We start from the raw sequence: 24,595 nt of genomic DNA on the forward strand, positions 1-24,595 counted from the left end.
TCTGCTTTTCCTTTTTGATCTCCGCAGCCTCCTTTGGAAAGCTTGGCTACCGTGGAGGAGACTGTGGTTCGAGACAAGGCTGTGGAGTCCCTGAGGCAGATATCTCAGGAGCACACGCCTGTTGCTCTCGAAGCTCATTTTGTACCTCTGGTGAAGCGCCTGGCAAGTGGGGATTGGTTTACCTCTCGCACATCTGCATGTGGTTTGTTCAGCGTTTGCTATCCCAGAGCTTCAAATGCTGTCAAGGCAGAAATTCGACAGTAAGAGACTATTTTGGGGTTACTGGGGAGTCACAGCTAGAGTTTACAGAATGTTTGCTGCCCTCAGCGCTTCTTACTGGGCTGCCAGGATTGGTGATGCTTTCTCATGTAGTTGCATATACTGATGGCTTTTGTGTATGTGTGTATGTGTGTGTGTGTGTCTGTGGGTGCGCACATGAGTATGGGTGCGTGTGTTTCATGTGGCAACCTCTGGTGTTGGTGCTCAGGTACCTTCCTCCTTTTCTTTGAGACATTGGCTGGACCTTCACCACAGACTAGCCTACCTGACCTGCGAGCTTTCTGGGGTCCTCCCATTTCTGCCTCCCATCTTACCACCTCTGAGGTTGTAGGCACTGCCACTGTGCGCAGCTATTTCCGTAGGTCCTGGGGACTCTTGAGTGGGTGTCACATTTGGGAGGCAGGCACTTTCCTGACTGAGCTATTTTCCTGGTCCTTTCTTTACACCTATAAGTAGAAACCATTAGTGTTTATAAGGGAAAGATTCTAAATGGCCATCTCCTGGTTTGGGGGCATGTTTAACCAAGTGTTTGACAAGAAATACCTTATTTCATGCTGCAGGCACTTCCGTTCCCTGTGCTCAGATGACACACCAATGGTGCGACGTGCTGCTGCTTCCAAATTGGGTGAATTTGCAAAAGTTTTGGAATTAGACAGTGTGAAAACTGAAATTGTTCCATTGTTCACGAATCTAGCTTCAGATGAACAGGTAACTTTAGGCTTTAGATTTAGGAGATACAGATATGCTCTTTAGTAATTAAAAAACCACTTATTTGGGGAGTTTTGACTCTAATGTAGGGTCCTTTTGCTAAGTTAAAACTCAGTTCTGGCCTGGTGTTTATCCTAACGGTCCTATGTGTCTTTCTTAAGTAGACTCCACTTTTTTTTTTTTTAAATTTATTTAACTTTATTTTATGTGCATTGGTGTGAAGGTGTCAGATCCCCTGGAACTGAATTTTCAGACAGTTGTGAGCTGCCATGTGGGTGCTGGGAATTAAACCCGGGTCCTCGGGAAGAGCAGTCAGTGCTCTTAACTGCTGAGCCATCTCTCCAGCCCAGGCTCCACTTTCTTTAGTGGTTGTTAGGAAGAGTTAAAGAACTAGGTTTGGTAACTAGGAAGCCCAGGGCTGTATCAGGGAAGAATATCTTTCAGGTTTGTGGACTGTACTGTGATATGGAGACTTTGGTAATTTCTGCACTAGTGTATGGTCTTACTGCACACAATAGCAATTTTAGACTCAAGGGTCTGGTTTCTTTTGTGTAGAAATGATAAAAGTCCAGCTGTTTCTCAGTATGGGCAGTGGGGATGGTTGCAGGAGCATCTGTAGAGCTGATTTCCACGTGTAAAGTGGTGTACACGTTGTGCACATTGCCAGCTTGTACACATCCTCTTGTCCGAGTCACTTTTAGACTACTTGCAATACCTAATACAGGATAAACCAGGGCTGGAGAGGAGGCTCAACCTGTGAAGGTGACAGTTGCCCATAATCTTCAGAACCCATGCAAAGCTGGATGTCGTGGCATGCATCTGCAGTCTCAGCACTCCTGTTGTGAGGTAGGAGGCAGAGACAGGAGAATCACCCTGAAAATCATGGGCCAGCCAGCCTGGGGTGCACAGTGCAGCAGCAGAAACAAGAGAGCCCCTGCCACAGAAAGGTGGAAGATAACCAAATCCCAAAAGTTGCCCTCTGACCTCCACATATGTGCTGTAGTGTGCATGTACCCACCCTCTCACAAACAATAAATAAATAATAAAGCTACAGTGTAAATGATCAATAAATAGTTATTATACTACTTTCTTTAGGGATTGGTGACAGGAAAACAATCTGTATGTGTTTAGTACAGATAAAAATAATTTCCCAAATATTTTGATCCGTGGTTAGCTGAATCCATTGATGTGGGGGGAACCATGGCCAGACTGACTGTATTTCCCAGCCTGTTTTAAGTGGCTACATGTATTATGAAAGTAGGTTCTTCTAACAGCCCATGGCACAGATAAAGAAATGGAGGCCCACCTAGTTTATGAAGCTTGTTCAATGCTATATTTATATATTTAGCTAGTTGTGGTTCAGTTGAGGTTTGAATGTATATAGACTTTGGCCCCAAGTTTCTAAGTCTTACAGTTTGAATACTGGCAACATTTCAAGCATGCAGATGCCACACATACATGGTGGTTTCCATGTTGCAGCAGGACAAGCTTAGAATCCTTATTTGGAACTTAGCAGGTTATACTTCCCGTGGCATAATTTGATGTTTTCTTTTTTTTTTTTTAAATATTTATTTATTTATTATGTATACAATATTCTGCCTGAAGGTCAGAAGAGGACACCAGACCCCATTACAGATGGTTGTGAGCCACCATGTGGTCGCTGGGAATTGAACTCAGGACCTTTGGAAGAACAGGCAATGCTCTTAACCTCTGAGCCATCTCTCCAGCCCTGATGTTTTCTTTTATTTTCTATACTTCCTGCAAAATAGTAGGCTAGGGATTTGCAGGTTTTCTGGCAAAGGCCAACCAAAAAATATTTTTGGCTCTAGGGGTCCTTGTTAATTGTTGGACTTTGCTCTTGCATTGCTGAAGTAGCCACAGAGTATGGAAGCCAATGAACATTGAAACTCACACATTCATAGGTGGGCAGGCTGTTAGCATTTGGTGCGCAGAAAATATTAAGTGCTTTGTTAGGAAATATGTATACACTGTGCTTTCTCTGACGACTGGTAGAAGATCTGCTCCTGGCTTACTCATTGACAGAAATATTTGTCGTTGAGTGCCTACATAGAGTGCCTACATACGTGGGGCACAATTCTAGTGTTAAGGGCATACAGGAACCCTGCTCTCATGGGACTTACATTTTAATGGAGAAAAACATGCTAAAAATCAGACATAAATGTTAGAAAAATAGTGTAATGTAGTAGGACTTCGACTGCTAGTCAGTATAGGGCTCTGAAGAAGTGACCAATGACAGAATAATGCTGTCTCCACTCCTTCCAGGAATGTAAGAGTCTGGTAAAGAGAGGATATGAGAGAGGAAAAATCAACATTGGAACATGGTAGTTGGACGGGTCCAATAATCATGGGAGTGGAGAAGAAAGAAGGGGTGGTAGCATCATTAGCCCATAGAAGACTGCGGTTTTGGATTTTCTTCTCTGATGTAGTGAGGCTACCTAGATCTGGAGAAGATGTGTGATATGTGATTTACGTTTTTGAAAGGTCATTCTGGCTTACAGGTGGACACCAAGTTGTAGGAGGGATAAGAATAGAAGGAGAAGGCCAGGTAGGTGACATTGATAAACTAGGCAGGTGGTGAGAGTACGTGTGTACTGTGTTGAATTTGCATATGTATTGTATTTATGTGTGTTTTATGCATGTTCGATTGTATTACATAGACAGTCAATTTCTTGCTCCATTTCTCCTTGGTGCTCATGGGGTTATAGGTCTGATTTTCCCAAGTCTGAAATCGTAACTCCTAATGTCTAATTGAGCTTTAATTTTGTGTTTTCTCTTACTCAAAAGACATTCTTGTGTCCCATTTGGCACTGAGCAGCCTTATATATGGAAAAGCAGGCTGTCTCTGCCTTTCCAATTTCTTCTCTGTTTACTAGACAGGGCTGTCTCAGTTTGAGTTTCAGCATTTCACTTCAACTGTTACTCGACTGTTGATCTTTCCTTCCTTCCTTCCGTGTCTTCCTTCGCACACTTCGTCTCGTGCTACTCTTATGGCCATGAGAGCTGGAAATAGCTTTCAAAGTGATCTCCCTTGTCCTTTAAACTCTTCGATTATGTTATTAGTTATTTATGTAAGTATATTTTTCAACTTCATATTATAATAAGGGTTTGAATATAGCATTAAATTAAAAAAATAATCTTTATATTTTGAGGCCAGTCAGATGTCCCAGTGGTAAAAGTTTTTGCCTGATTTCAGTGCTCAGAACCCATGGAAAGGTGGAACATCTGACTCCAGGATGTTGTCCTCCGACTTCCTCACACGTTATTCATATGCAGTTAATAACATTTAGAACATCCTTCTCATTGTCCTGAATAAGAACTTGACTGTAGTCAATATAATTTGAACAGAGTGTCACTTTTAAGTCTTTGACATGCAAAGAAAGAAGTTACTCAGCCATTTGAAGACCTAAAGACACCCCATCACATACGGAGGGTGTCTTAGTTAAGGTTTCTATCGCTGCGATGAAACACCTGACCAAAATTGCAAGTTGGAGAGGAAAGGTTTATTGTGCTTCTGCTTCCGCATTGTAGTCTATCACTGAAGGAAGCCAGAACAGGAACTCAAACAGGGAAGGAACCTGGAGGCAGGAGCTACAGAGGGGTGCTACATATTGGCTTGCACCCCCATGGCCTGCTCAGCCTGTTTTCTTATAGAACCCAGGACCACCCGCCCAGGGATGGGACTACTCACAGTGGTCCTCCCCAAAAATAATTAAGAAAGTGACCTACAGACTTGCCTCCAGTTGGATCTTGTGGAGGCATCTTCTCAGTTGAGGCTCCCTGTTCTCAAGTTGACATAAATTAGCCAGCACGGTGGTGTTTCTCTCCCTCTGTCTTAAACGGTACCTGTGACAGCATCGCCTCACACTAACTCAGTGTGCCCTGTTTCAGCAGACTGACCGAACAGAATGTTTTTCCTTTAGGATTCTGTGCGCCTACTAGCTGTGGAAGCTTGTGTCAGTATTGCTCAGTTACTGTCTCAGGATGACCTTGAGGCCTTGGTAATGCCTACACTTCGGCAAGCAGCAGAAGATAAATCTTGGCGGGTTCGCTATATGGTAGCTGACAAATTTTCAGAGGTAAAATGCACTGACATTTCAGGTATTAAAAAAACCTCAAAGTGCTGGGCGGTGGTGGCGCACGCCTTTAATCCCAGCACTCGGGAGGCAAAGGCAGGTGGATCTCTGTGAGTTCGAGACCAGCCTGGTCTACAAGAGCTAGTTCCAGGACAGGCTCCAAAACCACAGAGAAACCCTGTCTCGAAAAACCAAAAACAAACAAACAAACAAAAAAAAACCTCAAAGTCATTTGCCCCACAGATTTTCTAACAAATATAGCTTATAAATTATGTTGGGTAGCTGGATATAACATCAAAAATTTAATCTTTCCATTTTGGGGCCAGTTAGATGACTCAGTGGGTGAAGTGTTTGCCATGCAAGCCTGTCAGCCTGTTGTGATTACAGTATACATTTGAAGAGTACACTATTTTGTTAGTATACATTAAACCTGTAGAAATTGTTTTCTAGCTCCAGAAAGCAGTGGGACCTAAAATCACACTTAATGACCTCATCCCCGCCTTCCAGAGCCTCCTTAAAGACTGCGAAGCTGAAGTCCGTGCAGCTGCTGCCCACAAAGTAAAAGGTGTGCCTGACTGTGACCCCTTTGACTTTGATGTCACTCATTTGATGGGATTTTGGTTTTGTGTTTTTACTTAATGTAGGACCCAAAATGTATAAATCAGAAAAAAATTAAAATCAGTTCATGTAGCCACATTTCCACCCTCTTTGATGCATTTGTTAGGTCAGGAAGTTTGGCATAGCTTGGATTTGTAAGATGTTGCAGACAGAGATGGTGTCAGCATGCAGCTACTGCTCCATAGTTCACATCAAACCCCCACTGTATCTTGTTTCTTTAGTTTGAATTAGTTTGTCACGCAGGGCATTTAGACCATGCAATGAGAAGGAGGCTCATTTTCCCCATTAGAGTTTATTTGCTTAGACATATGATTTAACTTGGGGCTGATGGAAAGAGCTGGTTAACTCTCTTTGGTTCCTTGACAGCATTGCATTTTCTGTTTATATGTTTCAGAACTTTGTGAGAATCTACCCACTGAAGGTAGAGAGACCATAATTATGAATCAAATCCTGCCCTATATAAAGGTGAATGTGACTGCATTTTATTTCATTTACTCTGCCTATGAAGCTCTTAGCATTTTAAACAAGGATGAGGCATAAATGAGTCAAATACATAACATTTGTGACAATATTTATAGTTGATTTGTGCATATCATAATTGCACACTGCTGTCGGTACTTCACCAGGAGGTGTATGAGTTATCTCCTCTGTGACTAGTGTTGTGTCGACTTCTTGGGAGGGGTGTGGAGGCTTTTGTTGTCTTTAATTTTTTATTCTGTTTTAGGAATTAGTGTCTGATACCAATCAGCATGTGAAATCAGCTCTAGCTTCTGTAATTATGGGACTATCGACAATTTTGGGCAAAGAGAATACCATTGAACATCTTCTGCCTCTCTTTTTAGCTCAGTTAAAGGATGAGGTGAGTCCAGCTATGAATTATTTTGTTTTGATGTTATTGATTTGATGTGATTTTGGTGACTTTACTAAAATAGGACCAAAAATGGGGGGTGGGGGGGGTAGCCTTTATTTAGAGATTTGATAGTCTTTCTGTTTGGTATAGGGTTACAGGTTTCCCAAAAAAATGGGCCCAAGGACTTATTAAAAAACAAACAAATGTAGTTGGGTATGGTGGCCCTTACCTTTAATTCTAGCATTGGGGAGGCAGAGGCAGGAGTAACTCTATGTTCAATACCAGCCTGGTCAACAGAGCAAGCTCCAGGACAGCCAGAGCTATAATGTGAAATACTATCTCAAAATCCAAAACCACCCAAGCAAACTACAAACTCGGGGCTGGAGAGGTGGCTGAGTTATGAGCACTGACCGCTCTAGAGGACTTGGGTTTGTCTCCCAACACCTACACAGCTCTAGTTCAAAGGGGTCTTGATGCCCTCTTCTGACCTCTGCAGGCACCAGGCACACGTGGTGCACAATCATACATCTAGGTAAAGTACTCATACATGTAAAATAAATAAGGCTTAAATCCACCCCAGAAATAGCTATCTTTTAAATTTTTTATATTATAGTCAATGGTTCCTTATTTTTAAAGCTAATATATCTTTGCCTAAACAGTATCTTTTATTTAAGTTTAAAATAGAGCATCAGATATTACCATTTAGGGGCTGGAGCTATGGCTCAGCAATTAAGAGGCCTGCTGCTTATAGAAGACCAAGGTTCCAATCCTGGCATCTACATTGAGTGGCCCACAACTACCTGTAACCCAGCTCTAGAGGATCTGACTCCCTCTTCTGGCCTTAGTGGGTACATGTATGTATTATACAGACAATACATGTACACAAATTAAAAATTCAAAAATTGGTGCCAGACATGATCTAATTTCTTTGTCATGTCATTAAACGTAATTGCCACAGTAAACTTAGGTCTTGTATGTATTTCTCCCAGATGTTGATGAGGAAGTGAGGCAGAGAGAGATAAGATGATGTCTGAGGTCTGCTGGCAGTGCAGATCTAGAATTTAATTCCAGGGTCTGGGCTTTTTACCATCTCATAGACTTCGTGCTTATTTATTAATTAAGTGTCTAAAAACTTAATTGTGTGTGTGTGCATGCATATGCATGTTCACGCAGAGCTCAGAGGCTATCTTTGTAGACTCAGGTCTCTCCATCCACCATTCCATGGGTTCTGGGGATTAAATCCAGGTTGCCAGGTGTGTGAGGCAATCACCTTCCTGCTGAGCCATCTTGCCTGCCAATTTGTTAATTAATTTTTAAAATTGGCATACAAAGTAATGAAATCTCAGGCTTTTACTGACATTCTGGTTAAGATCAGTTGCATTGTATCTTGAATTATCTGTGTATTTAGCATTTAAGATTTCCTTCTGCTTGTAGTTCTTTTCGTTGGTACTGGCTGTTGAAACCAGGGCTCTGTGCAAGCTGGGCAAATGTTTGACCACTAAGCTTTTTAAGCCCGAGTCAGTACTAAATTTTATTTAGCACTTTTTATTTTATCATGCCAGGAGGGTACTGGGCAAAGGAGTTAATTTTCACATGTAGTCTCTGGGGCTTGTGTGTTTATAGTGTCCGGAAGTTCGTTTGAATATCATCTCCAATTTGGATTGTGTAAATGAGGTGATTGGAATCCGTCAACTCTCTCAGTCTCTTCTTCCTGCCATAGTGGAACTGGCTGAAGATGCCAAGTGGAGGGTCCGCCTGGCTATCATTGAGTATATGCCGCTGCTGGCGGGCCAGCTGGTGAGTTCATGGGCTCTGTGAATGGTAGGGTCTATCAGATCATGGAGCAGGGCGTGGTGAGTGGGAGACCAGGTAGTCTATCTGGTCTGGTTCAATTAGATGTACCGAGGTAAATTCTTTGGCCTGTAGGATGGTTTTTATTTTCAGTAGTGCAGTAAGACCTAACAGAATGGTGTTCCAGAAACACATTTACCTTGCTGCCCTCCTCATGATAAAGTATATTCGTTCATGTAATAGAAATGTTGTATTATTTAAAACCTTTGTGCCGGGCGGTGGTGGCGCACGCCTTTAATCCCAGCACTTGGGAGGCAGAGGCAGGCGGATCTCTGAGTTCGAGACCAGCCTGGTCTACAAGAGCTAGTTCCAGGACAGGCTCCAAAACCACAGAGAAACCCTGTCTCGAAAAAACCAAAAAAAAAAAAAAAAAACAAAAAACCTTTGTGACTTAAGAACTGATCCATGGAAGCAAACAGATAGGTTCAGGATAAGTCAGTTTAACTTTTTGTTCCAGGTACCTTTTTGTTTGTCTCTGTTCTAAGTATAATGAACGTAGCTTTTTCCTGCATCCTGATGACAGGAAGTTGAGGCTGCACCACACAAAGAGCTCATATCGCTGGTTGTTTTGAATAGTCCTGTTACCACACTGGCCGCTATTCTTTGGGTTTCATTATTATTTTTATTCTAATGAATATGACTAATTAAAATGTCAAAGCTGGGCGTTATAGCCACATGCTTCCCTTTCTTTATTACTAGGTGCAGACAAACAGGAAGCTCGACAGCTTCACCGCATGGGAGCCTCTAGACTCTGAGGGCTTCAGGAGTTGTTAAATGTGTAGCTGGGGAGATGGACAAGTGATTACTCTAGGGCAGGAACTGTGTGGTGTGTAATGTCCAGTGGCCACTGAGTGTGAGTTATTAATTAGACACTTGAATGAAGGGAGACCTGCATGGTTTTTAAAAATGCTCATAATATCAGTTCTTTGCTGATATTACTATATTTTGTTGTCCCCCACCCCCAAGGCTTATTTCCATTCCTTTCAGATCACACCATATGGGGTTCATATTTTCTTGACTACTGCATCGTATTGCTAATTTTGGTGTTATGAACATGCATCTTATAGATGGCCACGGCATTGTGTTTTAATAAATTTTTTCCTTTTTTATTAAGAATTTTTTACTACAATCTTTTCTCACTTTACATAGCTATCCCTGTTCCCACTCTCTCCCCTCCTCCCACCATACTTTTCCCTCCACCCCATTCCCCCATCCTCTCTTCAGAAAGGGTAAGGCATCCCATGGGGAGTCAGTAAAGTCTGACACTTCACTTTGAGGCAAGACCAAGTCCCTCCCACCTATATCTAGACCGAGAAAGGTATCCTTCCAAAGAGAATGTGCTCCAAGACAATAGTTCAAGCACTAGGGATAAATCCTGGTCCCACTGCCAGTGGCCCCACAGACTGCCCAAGTCTCCCAACTGTCCTCCACATTCAGAGGGCCGACTTTGATCTTATGCAGGTTCCCCTACTATCAGTCCAGAGTCAGTGAGCTCTGACTAGCTCAGGTCAGCTGTTTCTGTGGGTATCACCATCATAGTCATGACCTCTTTGCTCATATTATTGCTCTACCTCTACCATCTCTTGGACTGGCCTCTGGAAACTTGACCCAGTGCTTTGCTGTGGATATCTGTATCTGCTTCCATCCGTTGCTGGATGAAGGTTCTATGATGACAATTAAGATAGTCATCAATCTGATGACATGTTCAGGTGTCCTCTCCATTGTTGCTTAGAGTCTTAGCTGGGGTCATCCTTGTGGATTCCTGGGATTTTCCCTAGTGCCATGTTTTTTTGCTAGCCCTTTAATGTCTCCCTCAATCAAGGAAGACATTTCCTTTCTCTCCCTCTCTGTCCTTTCCCCTTCTTGAGCATTGAAGTGCTCTGTTCTTCAAAGTGAATGCCAAAGATCCCAGCATATCCATGTGTCAGGTGAAGTCACTTTGTCACGCTTCTCCACCATCTCTTCCAAATACTGATCTGCTCTTCAGATCTGTGTCATTGTCTGGAGTGGAAAGCAGTGGTGGCTAATAATGGGTTTGTTGGACTGAAACATCTGTCTGGAAGAAAGGTGGATTATATTTACCATTTCTTTGAACCTTAGCTTCACCAGACCTGGAAAGTCTCCAAAGACTGCCTGGGATATACAGAGCAGTGTCCAAGGGCCGCCAGTGGTATACAGAGCAGTGTCCAAGGGCCACCAGTGGTATACAGAGCAGTGTCCAAGGGCCGCCAGTGGTATACAGAGCAGTGTCCAAGGGCCGTCAGTGTCCAAGGGCTGCCAGTGATATGCAGAGCAGTGTCTAAGGGCCGCCAGTGATATACAGAGCAGTGTCCAAGAGCCGCCAGTGATATGCAGAGCAGTGTCTAAGGGCCTCCAGTGATATGCAGAGCAGTGTCTAAGGGCCGCCAGTGATATGCAGAGCAGTGTCTAAGGGCCGCCAGTGATATGCAGAGCAGTGTCTTAAGGGCCGCCAGTGATATGCAGAGCAGTGTCCAAGGGCTGCAGATGATATACAGAGCAGAGTGGAAAGAAGACAGATGGTGTCTTGGCTGGTTTACACCTTTGTGACTGGGGTGACATGCATCAGTCATGAACAGACATTATGTTTTACCATCCTGTCTTGTTAGCTTATCTGTTGTAGGCCGCTTGTTTGTTTCCTGGCCGCCCAGACTCCTGAAATAATCACACAGAAACTATATTTTTTAAATCCCTGCTTGACCAATCACTTAAGCATATTGCTAGCTAACTCTTACATCTAGAATTAATCTATTTCCATTATTTTATATTTTACCATGAGGCTCATGGCCTACCGGCAAGGTTCCAGCTGACATCTTATGTCTTTTCCCTCTGGCAGCTACATGGCAGTCTCCCCGACTCCTTCCTTCTCCCAGCATTCAGTTTAGTCCCCCCCCACCTCTATTCTGCTCTGCACAGCTCAAGGCAGTTTTTTTTTTTTATTAACCAGTGGTATTCATAGCATACAGAGGGGAATCCCACATCACATATTATTCATTTGATTTTCCTTTTTTTTTAAAGGTTGACTTATTTTTATGTTTGAGTGTTTTTCTTGCACAAGAATGTGAAGCATATGCACGCCTGGTACCTGTCTAAGCCAGTCGAGGGCATTGTAGACTCTAGAATTCGAATTACAGATAGTTGTGAGCTGTCAGTTGGTGCTAGGAAGCAAACTCTGGCCTTCTACAAGAGTCTCAAGTGCTCTTAATGGTTGAGGCATCTCTCTCACCTCAGTTTATGCATTCTTAATTTTTCTTTATGTGTAAAATTTTTTAAGTTAGCCGGGCGATGGTGGCGCACGCCTTTAATCCCAGCACTCGGGAGGCAGAGGTAGGCGGATCTCTGTGAGTTCGAGACCAGCCTGGTCTACAGAGCTAGTTCCAGGACAGGCTCCAAAGCCACAGAGAAACCCTGTCTCGAAAAACCAAAAAAAAAAAAAAAAAAAAAAAATTTTTAAGTTAGTCAATTTATAGGATTCTCTCAAGACTATCCCATCTTGTTTATAGGCTTTGATAAGTAAATAAAAAGTTAAACCACAAAATATCTGAAGGAGATTAAAGGAAAATCCTCAGCCTGGAATAAAAATGGACTCAGAGCTGATGCTGTAGGAGGCAAAGTGCCTTTCAGATTGGTCACAGCAAGATGAAGTCGTTCAGTATAAAGCATAGCACCCTTGTTCTTGGTCTTTATTTAAAAATACATCATCACTGGCCAGGAATGTCTTAGACTTGAATCAGAAGAATAAGCATAATGACTTCAGAAGGAGGCACCAGGAACATGTGCACCATGGAGCGTCCCTGTGTACTGTGTATGTCCCTTGACCAGAGGTCTAGAGACCTCTTGTCCCTAGCCTGTGTGAGGTGACCAGCAGCTGGAGAGTCAGGATGGTTCCAGCTGTCACTTCTACCCTTTGCCCTACACATTTGGTTCCTCTTTTTCTTTTGCTTTCTGTCATGCCCCACCAATGCTATCTTCTGTGGGAGATATCTTGGTGTCACTTGCCACATTCTGAAGGACTTGCTGTTAACCAAAAAGGAGCAATGCAAATTACCAAGCCTTTCAGTGGCCATTTTTCTGGGAAACTCATTTTCCCACGGCATCTGGATCTGCTGGGCAGACTTTCTGCTGTGCCATGCCTGCTTATCTCAGTCCTGTGCACGGCATAGGTCCTGCCCTGCTTGTTTTTGTTTTCTGCCTAGTAAGAGAGTTGCAAGTCTACGGCACTGTTTTGTCATCAGCTTGTTCGCGTGTGTGTCTTTAGTTTTTAGATAATTTTTGAGCAACGTAAATAGAGCCTCTTGTTCTAACTTTGGAAATGTTTATTAATGGAATCTTCTGTATCCATAGGGTGTGGAGTTTTTTGATGAAAAGCTGAATTCTTTGTGTATGGCCTGGCTTGTGGATCATGGTGAGTAGACAAGTTAAAGCAGATATTCTGGGACGTCCAGGCTTCCGCATGTGTCTGAGATGGTCACACATGGCCCTTTAGAGAAGAGGCCTGCAGGGCACCTTCTTTGCCTTCACAGCACAGTGCTGAGGGGAGGTTATTGAGGTTCCACCAGCTTTCTCTGACTGCATAAACATCTCACTTATTTCTCACTGTGTGGCCCTGGCTGGCCTGCCTCTGTCTACTGAGTGCTGGGAGCAGAGGCAGGCACCGCCATGCCCAGCCTGACTACAAATTTGACATTTGTACTTCCTGTTATTTTCTGCTTTAATTGTACTTTCTGTGCTGAGAAATTTCTTTGCCTTCTCCCATCTCCTGCCACCTGTGGGCTTCAGACTCTTAGATGTAGACTTCTTTCAGCCACACGGCTTGCAGCTGACCTGCCCCCTTTGGTGTCCTCAGATGTGCAAAGGTACAGTAGGAGCTGGGGACATTCCTGTGCCCTAGAACAGAGCCAGGGTTTTGATTTCGTGAGAGGAAGGCTTTCCTCTGCCTGCTGCTGCTGGGCTGGAGATCATGGGCTCAGGGAAGGGCTCATTGGACAGGGATGGGCAGGTGCCTTTCTGTGCACAGTGTACATGCTCCTTTGTCCCCATCCACCTGGTGTGTGTGCAGTGTACAAGCTCCTTTGTCCCCATCCACCTGGTGTGCACAGTGTACATGCTCCTTTGTCCCCATCCATCTGGTGTGTGTGCAGTGTACATGCTCCTTTGTCCCCATCCACCTGGTGTGTGCACAGTGTACATGCTCCTTTGTCCCCATCCACCTGGTGTGTGCACAGTGTACATGCTCCTTTGTCCCTACCCACCTGGTGTGTGCACAGTGTACATGCTCCTTTGTCCCTACCCACCTGGTGTGTGTGCAGTGTACATGCTCCTTTGTCCCCACCCACCTGGTGCGGGAGGGGCTGTGTCAGGTCTCAGACTTGGTAGCTTTGGTTCTGCCTGAGCCCCATTCCGGTGAGTCCCTTCAAGTTCTCATATGATTTTTCCCTATGAGCTTTGGGTCCATGTTTGGTGGGTGTGATGAGCATCCTGTTGTGGCTTCCCAGTAAACTACACTTTATGTAGTGAGGGCATTTTATCTCTGGGCAGGCATTGTGACTAGGTACCAGGAAAGAATAAGAGTATTTGTGTCTGCTTACATCTGTAGGTGGTTTTGTTAACAGCGTATTTGTATCATATGTCTAAGTGAGAAAGGAAGGTTGTGAAGCTGTGTATGACAATCTGTTAGGACATATGTATGGATACAGCTGGTGCTTTTAAAATCCATTGTAAAGACTTCTTTCTTTCTCAAAAGTTAAGTTTTTATACCATTTTAAAAATGATAAAAAAAATGATCATAGGAAAGGTGCATTTTTTTTAAAATTGTGTGTGTGTGTGTGTGTCTGTGAGGTTGCGCATGTGCTTGCAGGTACTCTGAGAGGCAAGAGAGGGCATCAGACCCTGAACTGGAGCTGGGATTGCAGACATTTGCACACCTCCTGGCTTGGGTGCTGGGAACTCAATTCTAGTCTTCTGGAAGAGCAGTATGCATTTTCTTAATCACTGAGCCATCTCCCAGTCTAAGAAATTATCTATTTAAGAAGGTTTATTTTTGGTAAATATTAGTATGAGTGGCATTTTTATTACCTCCTTTGAAAGCTAGCCTTCTGGATGAAGACAGGCTTTTTTATTTTTTATTTTTTCCTTTCAAATTTTGAAGGACTTTAAGGTCCAATATTCTACAAGGAGATTCATGACACCTCTTCTGTGTAGGAGTGCATACTCAGTATGCAACCTGAGTATTTTTTTCCAACTTGAGAACTGGTGGAGTTTAGGTATAGAGACTTCATGACTCCCTGATGTCATGACTGGATGGTGGCTGAGAATGTCCACTTCACCGTGGGCTTTCCATCTCTGCCATCATCATCATCATCATCATCATCATCATCATTATCATCATTATTATATATTCCTTCTTTTCTTCTATGAGACATTGAGACAGGGTTTCTCTGTTTAGCCCGGGCAGTCCTGGAACTTGCTCTGTAGAGCAGGCTGACCTGAAACTCAGAGATCCACCTACCTCTGCCTCCCAAGTGCTAGGGTCAAAGGTGTGCACCAGCAGAACACAGCATCCTACAGCTTTTGCATTTTAACTTAGAATTTTATAATTGGGAGAAAAATTATGTTTTTCACAGTGAGCAGATTTCTTTGGGAACGTCCCCCACCCTCCTTGGGCATGAAACTGTTGAAGACCACTGTGAGCAGTGGAGAAGCTGAGGGAGGGAGAGAGCATGAAGGCTGTGTTTTTGTCAGTGGGCAGTGTGGACACAAAGGGAGGGCTCCATGAGAGGAAGTTAAACAAAAGTTCTGGGTTTTGTTTTTCTGAGTGGTGGGGACACTTCATTTATTAATTTATCTTTTATAGGACAAAGAAAATATTAAAGTGAGAATAGACAGAGCTAGATAGTTAAAAAAAGCTTTTCAGATCAGCCTGACCGTGAGGGGAAAGACAGACATACAGACAAAACAAGGAGTGAAAACTGGCAGAACTCGGGAAAGGCTTGCTTTCCTCTGAAAACAGAAGTGAGAGGTGCCAGGAACATAGTAGGCATCTGGCCAAGTAGAGTTCAGTGCAGTTGAGGTCTTGGTCAAGGCTCTGTCTCTGGTTACTTTGGCAGTGGAACCCTGTATTAGTGACATTGTAGTAAGAACAATCATTTTATTAAAATAAAACATTTATTAAAAACCAGTAGCTAGGAGAAAAACATGGCACCGTCGTCCTTGGACACGAGCATTTTAGAACTGCGGTGGCCGTGCTTCAGCAGGATCATCACCAAATATGCAACCTTAGGTTTGCACAGAGTTTGTTTTGGGTCTGTGTGAAAAGCAAGAAGCTGAAGACATTCTCTTGCTCTCTCCTGCAGTATATGCCATCCGGGAAGCTGCCACCAACAACCTCATGAAGTTAGTGCAGAAATTTGGTACAGAGTGGGCCCAGAATACCATCGTCCCTAAAGTGTTAGTAATGGCGAATGATCCTAATTACCTGCATAGGATGACCACTTTATTCTGCATTAATGTAAGTATTACACAGTACTATTCCTAAACTCAGGCATCAAGTTATTCTTGGTATATTTTTAAGTTCTGAATGAGCTATCTTCTCTTTGAGGTACATTTTGTATACTGAACAATTTGGATAATTAGAGAAAAGGCTGATTTAAAAATCCGGAGCTGGAGAGATGGCTCAGTGGACAGGAGTGCCCCTGTTCGCCTAGAGGACCTGAGTTTGGTCTCAAGCACCCCTGTCAGGTAGCTCACAGTTTTGTAACTGCAGCTGCTGCTGCTGGTGGCTCTGACTCCTCTCATCTCCCACATCATCCTCCTCCCCATGAATATTTAAAACTTGCAGTATTTTAAATACTGCCATTTTGTTGTATGTTTGGCGTAGGTCTTTCATTAGAACCACCTCATGTTCCTTAGATGTTCAAGTAGGAAACATTTTTCTGTTGGTCAATTGCCTTACCTTTAAATATTAGTTTCTCTGGATTTCGGGTGTATTAAGAAAGTTTTAAATGTGCCGTGTTACTTGTTTTCCTAGGCACTGTCTGAAGCCTGTGGTCAGGAAATAACCACTAAGCAAATGCTGCCCATCGTGTTGAAAATGGCAGGAGACCAAGTGGCCAATGTCCGCTTCAATGTGGCCAAGTCACTACAGAAAATTGGACCAATTCTAGATACCAAGTAAGAGTTTAGTGTTGCTCTTGGTTTGAAAGTGTCACCTCATGGTGGGGAGTAATAGTTAAAATAAGCGCAGGGATTTCTTCTCCTATTTTTTTCTTTCTTCTTCTTCTCCTTCTTTTTTCTTCTTCTCCTCCTCCTCCTCTTCTTCTTCTTCCTACTCCTCCTTCCCCCCCCCCTCTTTCTTTCCCTAGAATCTGGGCTTATTCAAAGAATTCAGCCCTCAGTTTTGAGACTGTCTAATTTGACGTTTACATTTATGTTCTGGGTATGTATAGAACACTGCCCCAAAGCGAATTTCACCAAGAACTTCTTTAGAAATTATTTGATATACTTGTTGAAGCATGATTAATAAAAACTCAGAGACAGATATTGGGGTTCAACCTGAAGACCAGAAAAAGCAAAGCAGTCAGCCACTGGCTCTTACCTCGACCTCAGTCCAAAATGGTGATCCTGCCTCTGGGAATCTCAGAATGAAACTGTGACTGAGAGCTGTCTCCTCCCATCTTATATTCCTCTCTAGTGCTGGGATTAAGGGCGTGCACCACTACCACCTGGTTTCTCTAGCACCCTAGTGTGGCTACTGGGATTAAAGGTGTGTGTCATTGCTGCCTGTTCTGTAAGGCTGGCCAGTGCGGCTGTTTTACTTTTCTGATCCTCAGGCAAGCTTTATTTATTAAAATACAAATGAAATGCCACTACAACTTGTCATATTTGTCAGTATTTAAAAGTATTTTCATTTTAAATTAAAAAATTAACATAGGTCCCAAACTCCAAATTCCATGACAGACTGTATCATAGTGGACTTCTCTGTCCCACCAGTCATCTCTTCACAGTTCCTTCTGAATTTCAGTGCCTTGCAGGGGGAAGTGAAACCAGTGCTGCAGAAGTTAGGTCAGGATGAAGACATGGATGTCAAGTATTTCGCCCAGGAAGCTATAAGTGGTATGCATTTTGTTTAGTGCTAGACTGGTTAGTGGGAGTTTTCCTCTACTCTGTGAGCAGTGGGAAATGGCAGGTGTCGGGCATGATGGGAGACAGAGGGTGGCAACACCTGCTATACTGGGCCTGTTTGGTTAGGGATTTCTCTGCTCTTGCTGGGCTTGGGAGCCTGAGACAGGAGGATGTCAGAGTAGAGGAGTTTGGGCAACATTTTGAGACCTTGTCTAAAATAGAAATGTCTTGACCCATTTTCTCAGTTCTATGTGTAGGATGCTGATTCTTACTGGCAGGAGCAGTTTTGGTTTGGACTCAATAAGTCTTTAACTTGCAGACAGCCTGACAGAGTGCAGGGCCACAGTGAGAGCTCAGGTTCATGCTTTTCTCAGTGTTACATACTAAATGTTCACATAGTAACCGTTCATGAACTTTCTGTACCACTAACATGATTTTGTTTGGAATTTTCCAGTTCTTGCGTTGGCATAAAAGAGGAACAGGAGGGAAAAGCCTTTACTAAATTCTTATCACAGCTCTCTAGTCAATGTGTTCTTACACTGGGTGGAGAAACATGGAAACCTTCAAGATCTCATCCAAGCAAATGGCAACAACTTAGAAGAAATCAGATTTCAGTGACTTGATCCTTTCTAAACATGAACTGAGAATGGTTTTCTTCTCTCTGTCGGGATAACTTTAAAGCCTTCTACTGACCAGGCACTGATACCCCTCGCCCAGTCCCCCCAGTGCTTTTTCCTGCACCATCGAGGCTCCTGCCTCCTCCTTTTTGAGTCAGGCCCCAGCCACTTAAGATTCCAGACAGAGCCTGGATGGATTTGGACCCCGACAAAGTGGAGTGATTCTTATGTTTACACGTCTCTGTGCCTCTAGCATTCCAATGTTCAAAGTAAATGGTTTAGAATAACTTACTTACAGTTGTCCTCTTGGGAGATGATACTGAGACTTGGCTGTAGTGAGAGCCACTTTCTGGTGACAGTGGTCCGCATCAGTGACTGACATGGAAGGAGATGTGGAAGGCTAATGTGTGGCTGTTCTGGTTCTCATTTGCTGGTTTTGCCTGTAATCATGTCGTGCAGAAGCCTCAAGTGGGTTTATCTTGCTGCTAATGTGTGATGTTGAAAGGCATCAATTTCAACGGCTCAGCACTGTGACTGCCTTCAAAACTCATAAGGAACTTTAGTGCCTCCCACTACACTATGATTCTACTGTTTCATTGTGAAGTTTTATGTTTCAAGTAAGCGTAGGAACCACTGGTCCCTGGTTCTGCTTCCAGCGATGTTAGTTAGCATCTTGCCGTTGCTACACTGTGCAGTATCAAACTGAAGTTCTGCTGCTCAGTGCCAGTGATGCTGGAACAGTTTTTTACTTTTGCACTAAAAACTTCATTAATTTGTCCTGAAATTTAAGGTAGTAAGTAGGTAAAGCTGAAGGTTTGCTGAAGCAAATTGTTTATGGAAGGCTACTTGACACTGTTTAGGAAACATCTGCTTATCAGTGGGCATGCTGATTGCCCATCACCCTGTCCAGTTAGAACGCCCTCTTTCCGTGAGCAGCTCGGACAGGGTCCCACCTTTTCTGGTGACTCTTCTGGATTATTTACGTGTCTCTCACCCAACAGACTCCTTGTCTCCAGTGGACTCAGTCAATGGGGTTCGTCTGCAGCCTGGTTTTCTCAGTGCGCCTCACCATGTAGTTTGCTGTTTCCATTTTGGTTTCTGAATTGTTGATTTTACTTACAAACTCTTTTAGATATAATAAGCCCTGCTCTGTTTTGTGAAGGCCCAAAGATACCTACAAAACTTTGTACATTAAACATAAGTTACAGAAAACCAAGTTTGTGTAAATGCTTTTATCATACCTTAGAAAAACAGAACAGAAAATTTCTTTCAGAGATTGTGTGCCTGTATTTTAAACTGCTGGATTACTTTGTAGTAAGTTTCCATTTTATGTGTTTTAGGGTGAAGGTATGAATATTTTCCTAAGCAAAAAGATTCTCATTTTAGTGCCTTAAGTTACTGTGCTGTAAACATTATAGTTTCTTTTTGGCATCACCTGCAGGCTATATGCCTTTTTATTGAGTTTTATGTTTGGAAGATTATTGTCTTGATTTTGGTTGGAAATGCCACATGCTACACTCACTTGGGAATAAACTTGGAAAGCATCCCTGTCTTGCTACCTCCAGCCTTGTGCATTTACCTTTCTGCCAAAGACTATTGAATGTTCAAGGGGGGGGGGGGCAGTGAACCCTGTCTTCTCAAATAAAGGTCATATAGCATACAGGGTCTGTTTTTGGGTGGCTGTTAGAGGCTTCACTATTCTTTCTGATGTACACAGTGAACTTCCTCTTGTGGTACCTGCACAGCAGCTGCTCTTCAGCTGTAGTCTGGCCATTTTCTTCACATACTACTGTTTATACTTGATTTCTTCACAAGCTCCTTGATGCTGGCCTGGTCTGTTTTGTGTTGTACCGCTGCCTAGACCAGTGTCGTGTATATTATTGGTGCTTTTAAAATTCTGTTCACTGAGTGATTTCTAAAGTCTGTCCTCTGATGTGTTGAACAGAGTCACCAGACTGAGACTGTCTCACTCTGTAATGGATACAATAGAGATTTTCTTTGCTCCTAGGAAGTAATAGCCTTTGACCTAAGCCAGTCCCCAGCCTCAGGATTTTTTTCTCTGTAGCTGTCCTAGAACTATCTATGTAGACCAGGCTGTCCCTGCCTCTGCTTCCTGAGTGCTGGGATGAAAAGCATGCCACTATGCCCGGCTTGAGGAATCATTCTTTTGGAATTGTCTGGTTGCGTTACACACGTATTGCTGCTGTTTGCATCTGGGCAGTAGAGCAGTTTTTCGGGAAGTGAAGCCTAACTAATACATCCTAGGCCAGTTAAAATTGCTCCATTAATAGTGAAGTTTTAGTGATTTTCTTCTACAGATTATTTAGGATTTACCCATCATGAGCTTAAAATATTAGGTCTTGTGTGTGTAATGTGCTGCCAATGAGATAGGAGCCCAGAGATGGATTCTGTTTCATAAGGATAAGCAGCTTAATGTGTGATTTTGAATGAAGCCTTGTCAAAATAAAGGACAATCTTCAGTTCACGGAAATACCAAGTTTGACTGTGGTGATGTGGGCCTGGGGGTGGGGAGTATGTTTACTGGAGGACTTGTCCTTATTCAAGAGACAGCCTGACCGAGGTGTCTTGTTTAAGTGTCCAGGATGCTTGTGTAACACCCCGGAAGACCAGTGTGTCTTTCTGACACCACTGTGTCCCTGAGCCGAAAGCCTGGTGTTCCCTACAGAAGAGTCCCTGGATCCATCACACTGGGGATGTGGGGCAGGGTGGCCAGACAAGCCATGTGCTCAGCCTCCCCGGCACCCCTACCCCCAGGTGCTGTTCTTTGTCATTTACTGTCCACGTGAATGTCAGGTGCACAGGAGGCCCTGCCACCCTGGTGTTCGTCATAAATCTGTGATGTGGCTGCCGTCCTTGCTCACTGCTTCCTCCCCTTAGAGCCTCTATCTTGCTTGTCCCTCGTATTCCTTCACAAATCTCCAGTCCTCTTCTGTACCTCGAATAGCCTTGCTGTTCCTCATTTGCCTCCATGGGCCTGCTGTTTCCAGGAAATGACATCATGTTCAGTTGAGATGGAAATCTTTTGGAGGAGGAAGAGAGCTTAATTACTGGGAAGAAAAGCCAAGTCATTTCTTTCTTCGGAGCTGTCGTCTTAAACTGCTATGATCAGTTCTGAAAGGAGATCTTTTGTTTATTCAGGGTCCTACAGGCTACCCATGACCAAGATGTGGGGGAGCCCCCAGTTAGATCCAGCGGGGTGATTCTTGAGCAAAAAGGCACCTTAAGTAAAGTCCTGGTGAGGGCTGGCTTTTTCTGCACAGCTGCCTAGAACGTTGTGTACTGTTGGGCCATCATGGTGCCAGGGCAGCTGAGGGCATCCTGGCTGGGAAGCACAGGTGGGCTTGGGAGGGGACAGTCACAGGGTTGCTGTCTGTATCTCTAGTGGTGGCACAAACACTGAGGAAGCTAGATTTTCCTGTGAAGGACAGTGAAGAAGAGCCCAGCATCCCTGGGGGGGACAAGAATGTCTTCCTGAGACCCCCGAGTGCCTGCAGAGGACACTGGGAAGGTAAGTGCCTGAAACTTGGGGCCGGAGCCCTGTCCTTTCTGGGCTGAGAGTAGCCAGTAGAGCTTGCTGCTGCTATAGGGAATCCCGGCAAGGTGGGCAGAGAAGCAGTTCCCACCACACTGTCCTGGAGAGACAACCTCTCTAGGGGCTGGGAGAGTATATTTTAAAGTATTGCTCTGTTTCACTGCCTCTGAAGTGGTGGTCTTGTCCAGAATCATTCCTGTGGTTTAAGGTCTTTTGAATCTTCTTCAGTCTGAGATGATACCCACACAACAAAAGGATAGACTGGAAGAGCTGGCATACTTTCCACACAGGCTGGGAAGTTATCGGCCCAGTTCTACTTAGGTAGGGAGTCATTTCTATTCAAGACAAGAGTCCATGCTGTTTTATAAGCCCATTTTGTCTACAATTACATGGAGAAGGGATGCGGAGTTTCGGTTCATCAGTCCCAGGGGTTCCAGCTGTGGCCAGTGGTAGAAGGGTAGTTATGCCTGGGCTACCTAGTTAGTGGCTGATGTCAGACTAGTTACAGTGACTGCAAGAAGCTGGGGCTCTCATACCACTCCAGTGGATTGTGTGGTTGCCACTGATAAAAGGATTGACTTTAAACCACCTGACTTTTCATCTTCTGTATGTGGAGGCCATGCTATCTCTCCTGTTCTGAACAGTCGCTCTTCTGTGTCTGTGCACACTTGTCCCATCTGAATTGCCCAGCTGTCTCTGGTTCAGTCAGCCCCAGGGGCGTTGTTGCGTGCTGCATGATGGGACAAAGTGCTGGCTGGCTGACTGCTGCTTACAAAGCCTCCACAGCCTGAGCCCTGGCAGATGCCTGGTGCCAGCCCTTCATGCCCCTTTGTCTACTTTACAGAACTTCATTGAGGGCAGAAACCTGCCTTGGGTAGTAAGAACAGTGATTCTTAGGGGCCTAAGCCACACACTCCTTAAGTTGTTTCTTAACATACACAAGAACATTTGGCCCTGCCATTGAATTCATGGAGAATACCTGAGCTGAGTCCTGACCACTTGAGGCATCCCCCTGCCACAGCTGACTTGGTCCATCTGAAGAAGGCTCTCCAGCTGAGAACAGCACTAGCCGCCAATCCTTGAGTCTCCATTACTGTAATACCTCCACAAGCCTTTGAGCATATTATTCCCTTGCAGTACATGTTTACATGGACACGTTTCAGGTGGTTGGGAATCTTAGAAGCCAGCTGTGCTAATTCTCTGAGGCTGCAGTTCATTTTACCCACAAAATTCCCCTTCTCTGTGACTCAGGGAGCCTTCTTTGCTCTTGTTTCACTTAAAGCAAATGCCCTGGGGGTGAAATGGAAAGGGATTTGCCTGTTGCCAGGCAGTTTTTCATGTCAGGGGCCCACAGCCAAGTGAATGATCCAGGAAGTCATCCAGTTGCAAACCAGAAATCGTTCTTAACCCCTTTCTATGTTGCTTGGCCAGCTCACTGCACTGTCCTCATGGGGAGAGTATCTGGGTGTTGAGAACTCTGGGAACTGAGTTCCGGACTGGTCTCAAAGCCCTGAAGGAGTCATCTGATGTCCTAGGGCTGTGCCTCCTGCGTGCTGCAAGAGAGCAGCTCAGGGCTCTTCCTCGTGAAGAAAAGGGTGTTGCCTCAGTGCCATGGAGAGAGGCTCTTGAAGTTGCATGGTCTTCTGCGTGTTTGCTGACTCGTGTTTCTCACGCAGGACCTGCCAGGGAACAGCTTGAGCTATTCTCACGCTCTGTTACCTCCAGGTCGGCCTAGTCACTCCCTCCTGGGCGGAGGGTGCTCTGACCACAGCTGCTGGCGAGCTTGTCAGGCCTGGCCGGTGAGGGTTAACAGTGGATTTGTTTATTGAACCATGAAGTAGCTGTCACATGGTTTTAATCAAAACACCATTTCCCTGACAACAGTGATGTCAGTTTTGTCGTTGCAGGGAGGAGCAGCTGTGAGGGACATTGAGTCTCCTCACTGAGCCCAGGTTTGGAGACGAGATCAAGCGAAACATTCATAAATAAAGAAGGGTGCAGACACTGGGTTGACAATCCACCCTCCTCTTCCTTTTCTCTCTGCCTGGACAGTCTGTTCTGTACAGACGCTGACCAGACCCAGTCCCTGCTCCGAGTCTCAGCTAAGAGCTTACCTTCGCTGGCCCTGGCTCCCCCTACCCTTGGTTGTACTGCTGGTTTTTATGGGTGTTTTGCCCGTTTCTATCACCCAGTCTCTGGTTTGTGTCTTCAGGCATTTGTCTCTTCTGGAGTCCAAGCCAGGACTTGCTGGTGACCTAGGATGTTCTGGCTGGCCTGAGACGAGGCTGTTCTGCGAGGCAACTGGTTTATTCCTCAGATTGAGGGGCATAAGGGCTGCCTGGGGATTAAGGGCAACTACAAGGAGCCCAGCTGTGGGTGTCTGAAGGGCAGGAGCTCATGAGCATAGCTTCTTAGTCAGAGGATTAGTCTTGAACCCAGAGAGAGGAGGCTCCATGAGGCCCCAGTCCAATCAGAGGACTGCTGTACATGAAAGTCCAAGGATGTCTGATCACCCTAGAGCTCTTCAGCTAAGGAACTTGATCCTACAGGCCACTGATAGGTCAGAAGTATAGAAGTAAATGGATCGGTCACAGGCCAGCTGGAGCAGGCTCCTAGGGTCTGGTCTCCTGTGACTCCCTGAGGACCGAGGAGCTGTCTGTGCAAAGACTCCTCCAGGCCTTCTAGCCCTCTCCATCCACGAGTTTAATTAACTTCAAAGCTGGGGAGGCAAAGGCTGTCTAGATGGGATGTGTGTGTCACTGACCTTTGTTCCTGTGACAAGACAACACGAGGGTGTAGACTGGCTCACAGCTTGAGGGGACAGTCCGTGGTGGGTAAGGCAGTGTGTCACATGTCTGCAGTCGGATCAGATGGCTGCTGATACTCT

The 24,595-nt window shown here is 44.5% G+C and overlaps 1 protein-coding gene across 2 annotated transcripts in view; it reads left to right on the plus strand.

Annotated features, from left to right (window-relative positions):
* Ppp2r1b (protein phosphatase 2 scaffold subunit Abeta) overlaps nt 1-24,595 on the plus strand; it is a 35,312-nt gene that overhangs the window by 4,206 nt on the left and 6,511 nt on the right. The window contains exons 4-15 of one of the 2 annotated variants that reach the window (XM_041638530.1): nt 28-260; nt 840-987; nt 4,929-5,084; nt 5,532-5,646; nt 6,094-6,164; nt 6,424-6,558; nt 8,173-8,346; nt 12,763-12,823; nt 15,771-15,925; nt 16,445-16,587; nt 17,438-17,529; nt 21,559-21,684. In XM_041638530.1, coding sequence (XP_041494464.1) covers nt 28-260; nt 840-987; nt 4,929-5,084; nt 5,532-5,646; nt 6,094-6,164; nt 6,424-6,558; nt 8,173-8,346; nt 12,763-12,823; nt 15,771-15,925; nt 16,445-16,587; nt 17,438-17,529; nt 21,559-21,684 — 1,609 coding nt within the window. Of the gene's footprint in view, nt 1-27; nt 261-839; nt 988-4,928; nt 5,085-5,531; nt 5,647-6,093; nt 6,165-6,423; nt 6,559-8,172; nt 8,347-12,762; nt 12,824-15,770; nt 15,926-16,444; nt 16,588-17,437; nt 17,530-17,992; nt 19,700-21,558; nt 21,685-24,595 lie in introns of those variants that run through there. The other variant, XM_041638531.1, reaches the window with a different exon arrangement.

The sequence above is a fragment of the Microtus oregoni genome, unplaced genomic scaffold (genome assembly GCF_018167655.1).
Source record: "Microtus oregoni isolate MIOR12 unplaced genomic scaffold, Mior012 000055F_ref0000237, whole genome shotgun sequence".
Lineage (NCBI taxonomy): Eukaryota > Metazoa > Chordata > Mammalia > Rodentia > Cricetidae > Microtus > Microtus oregoni.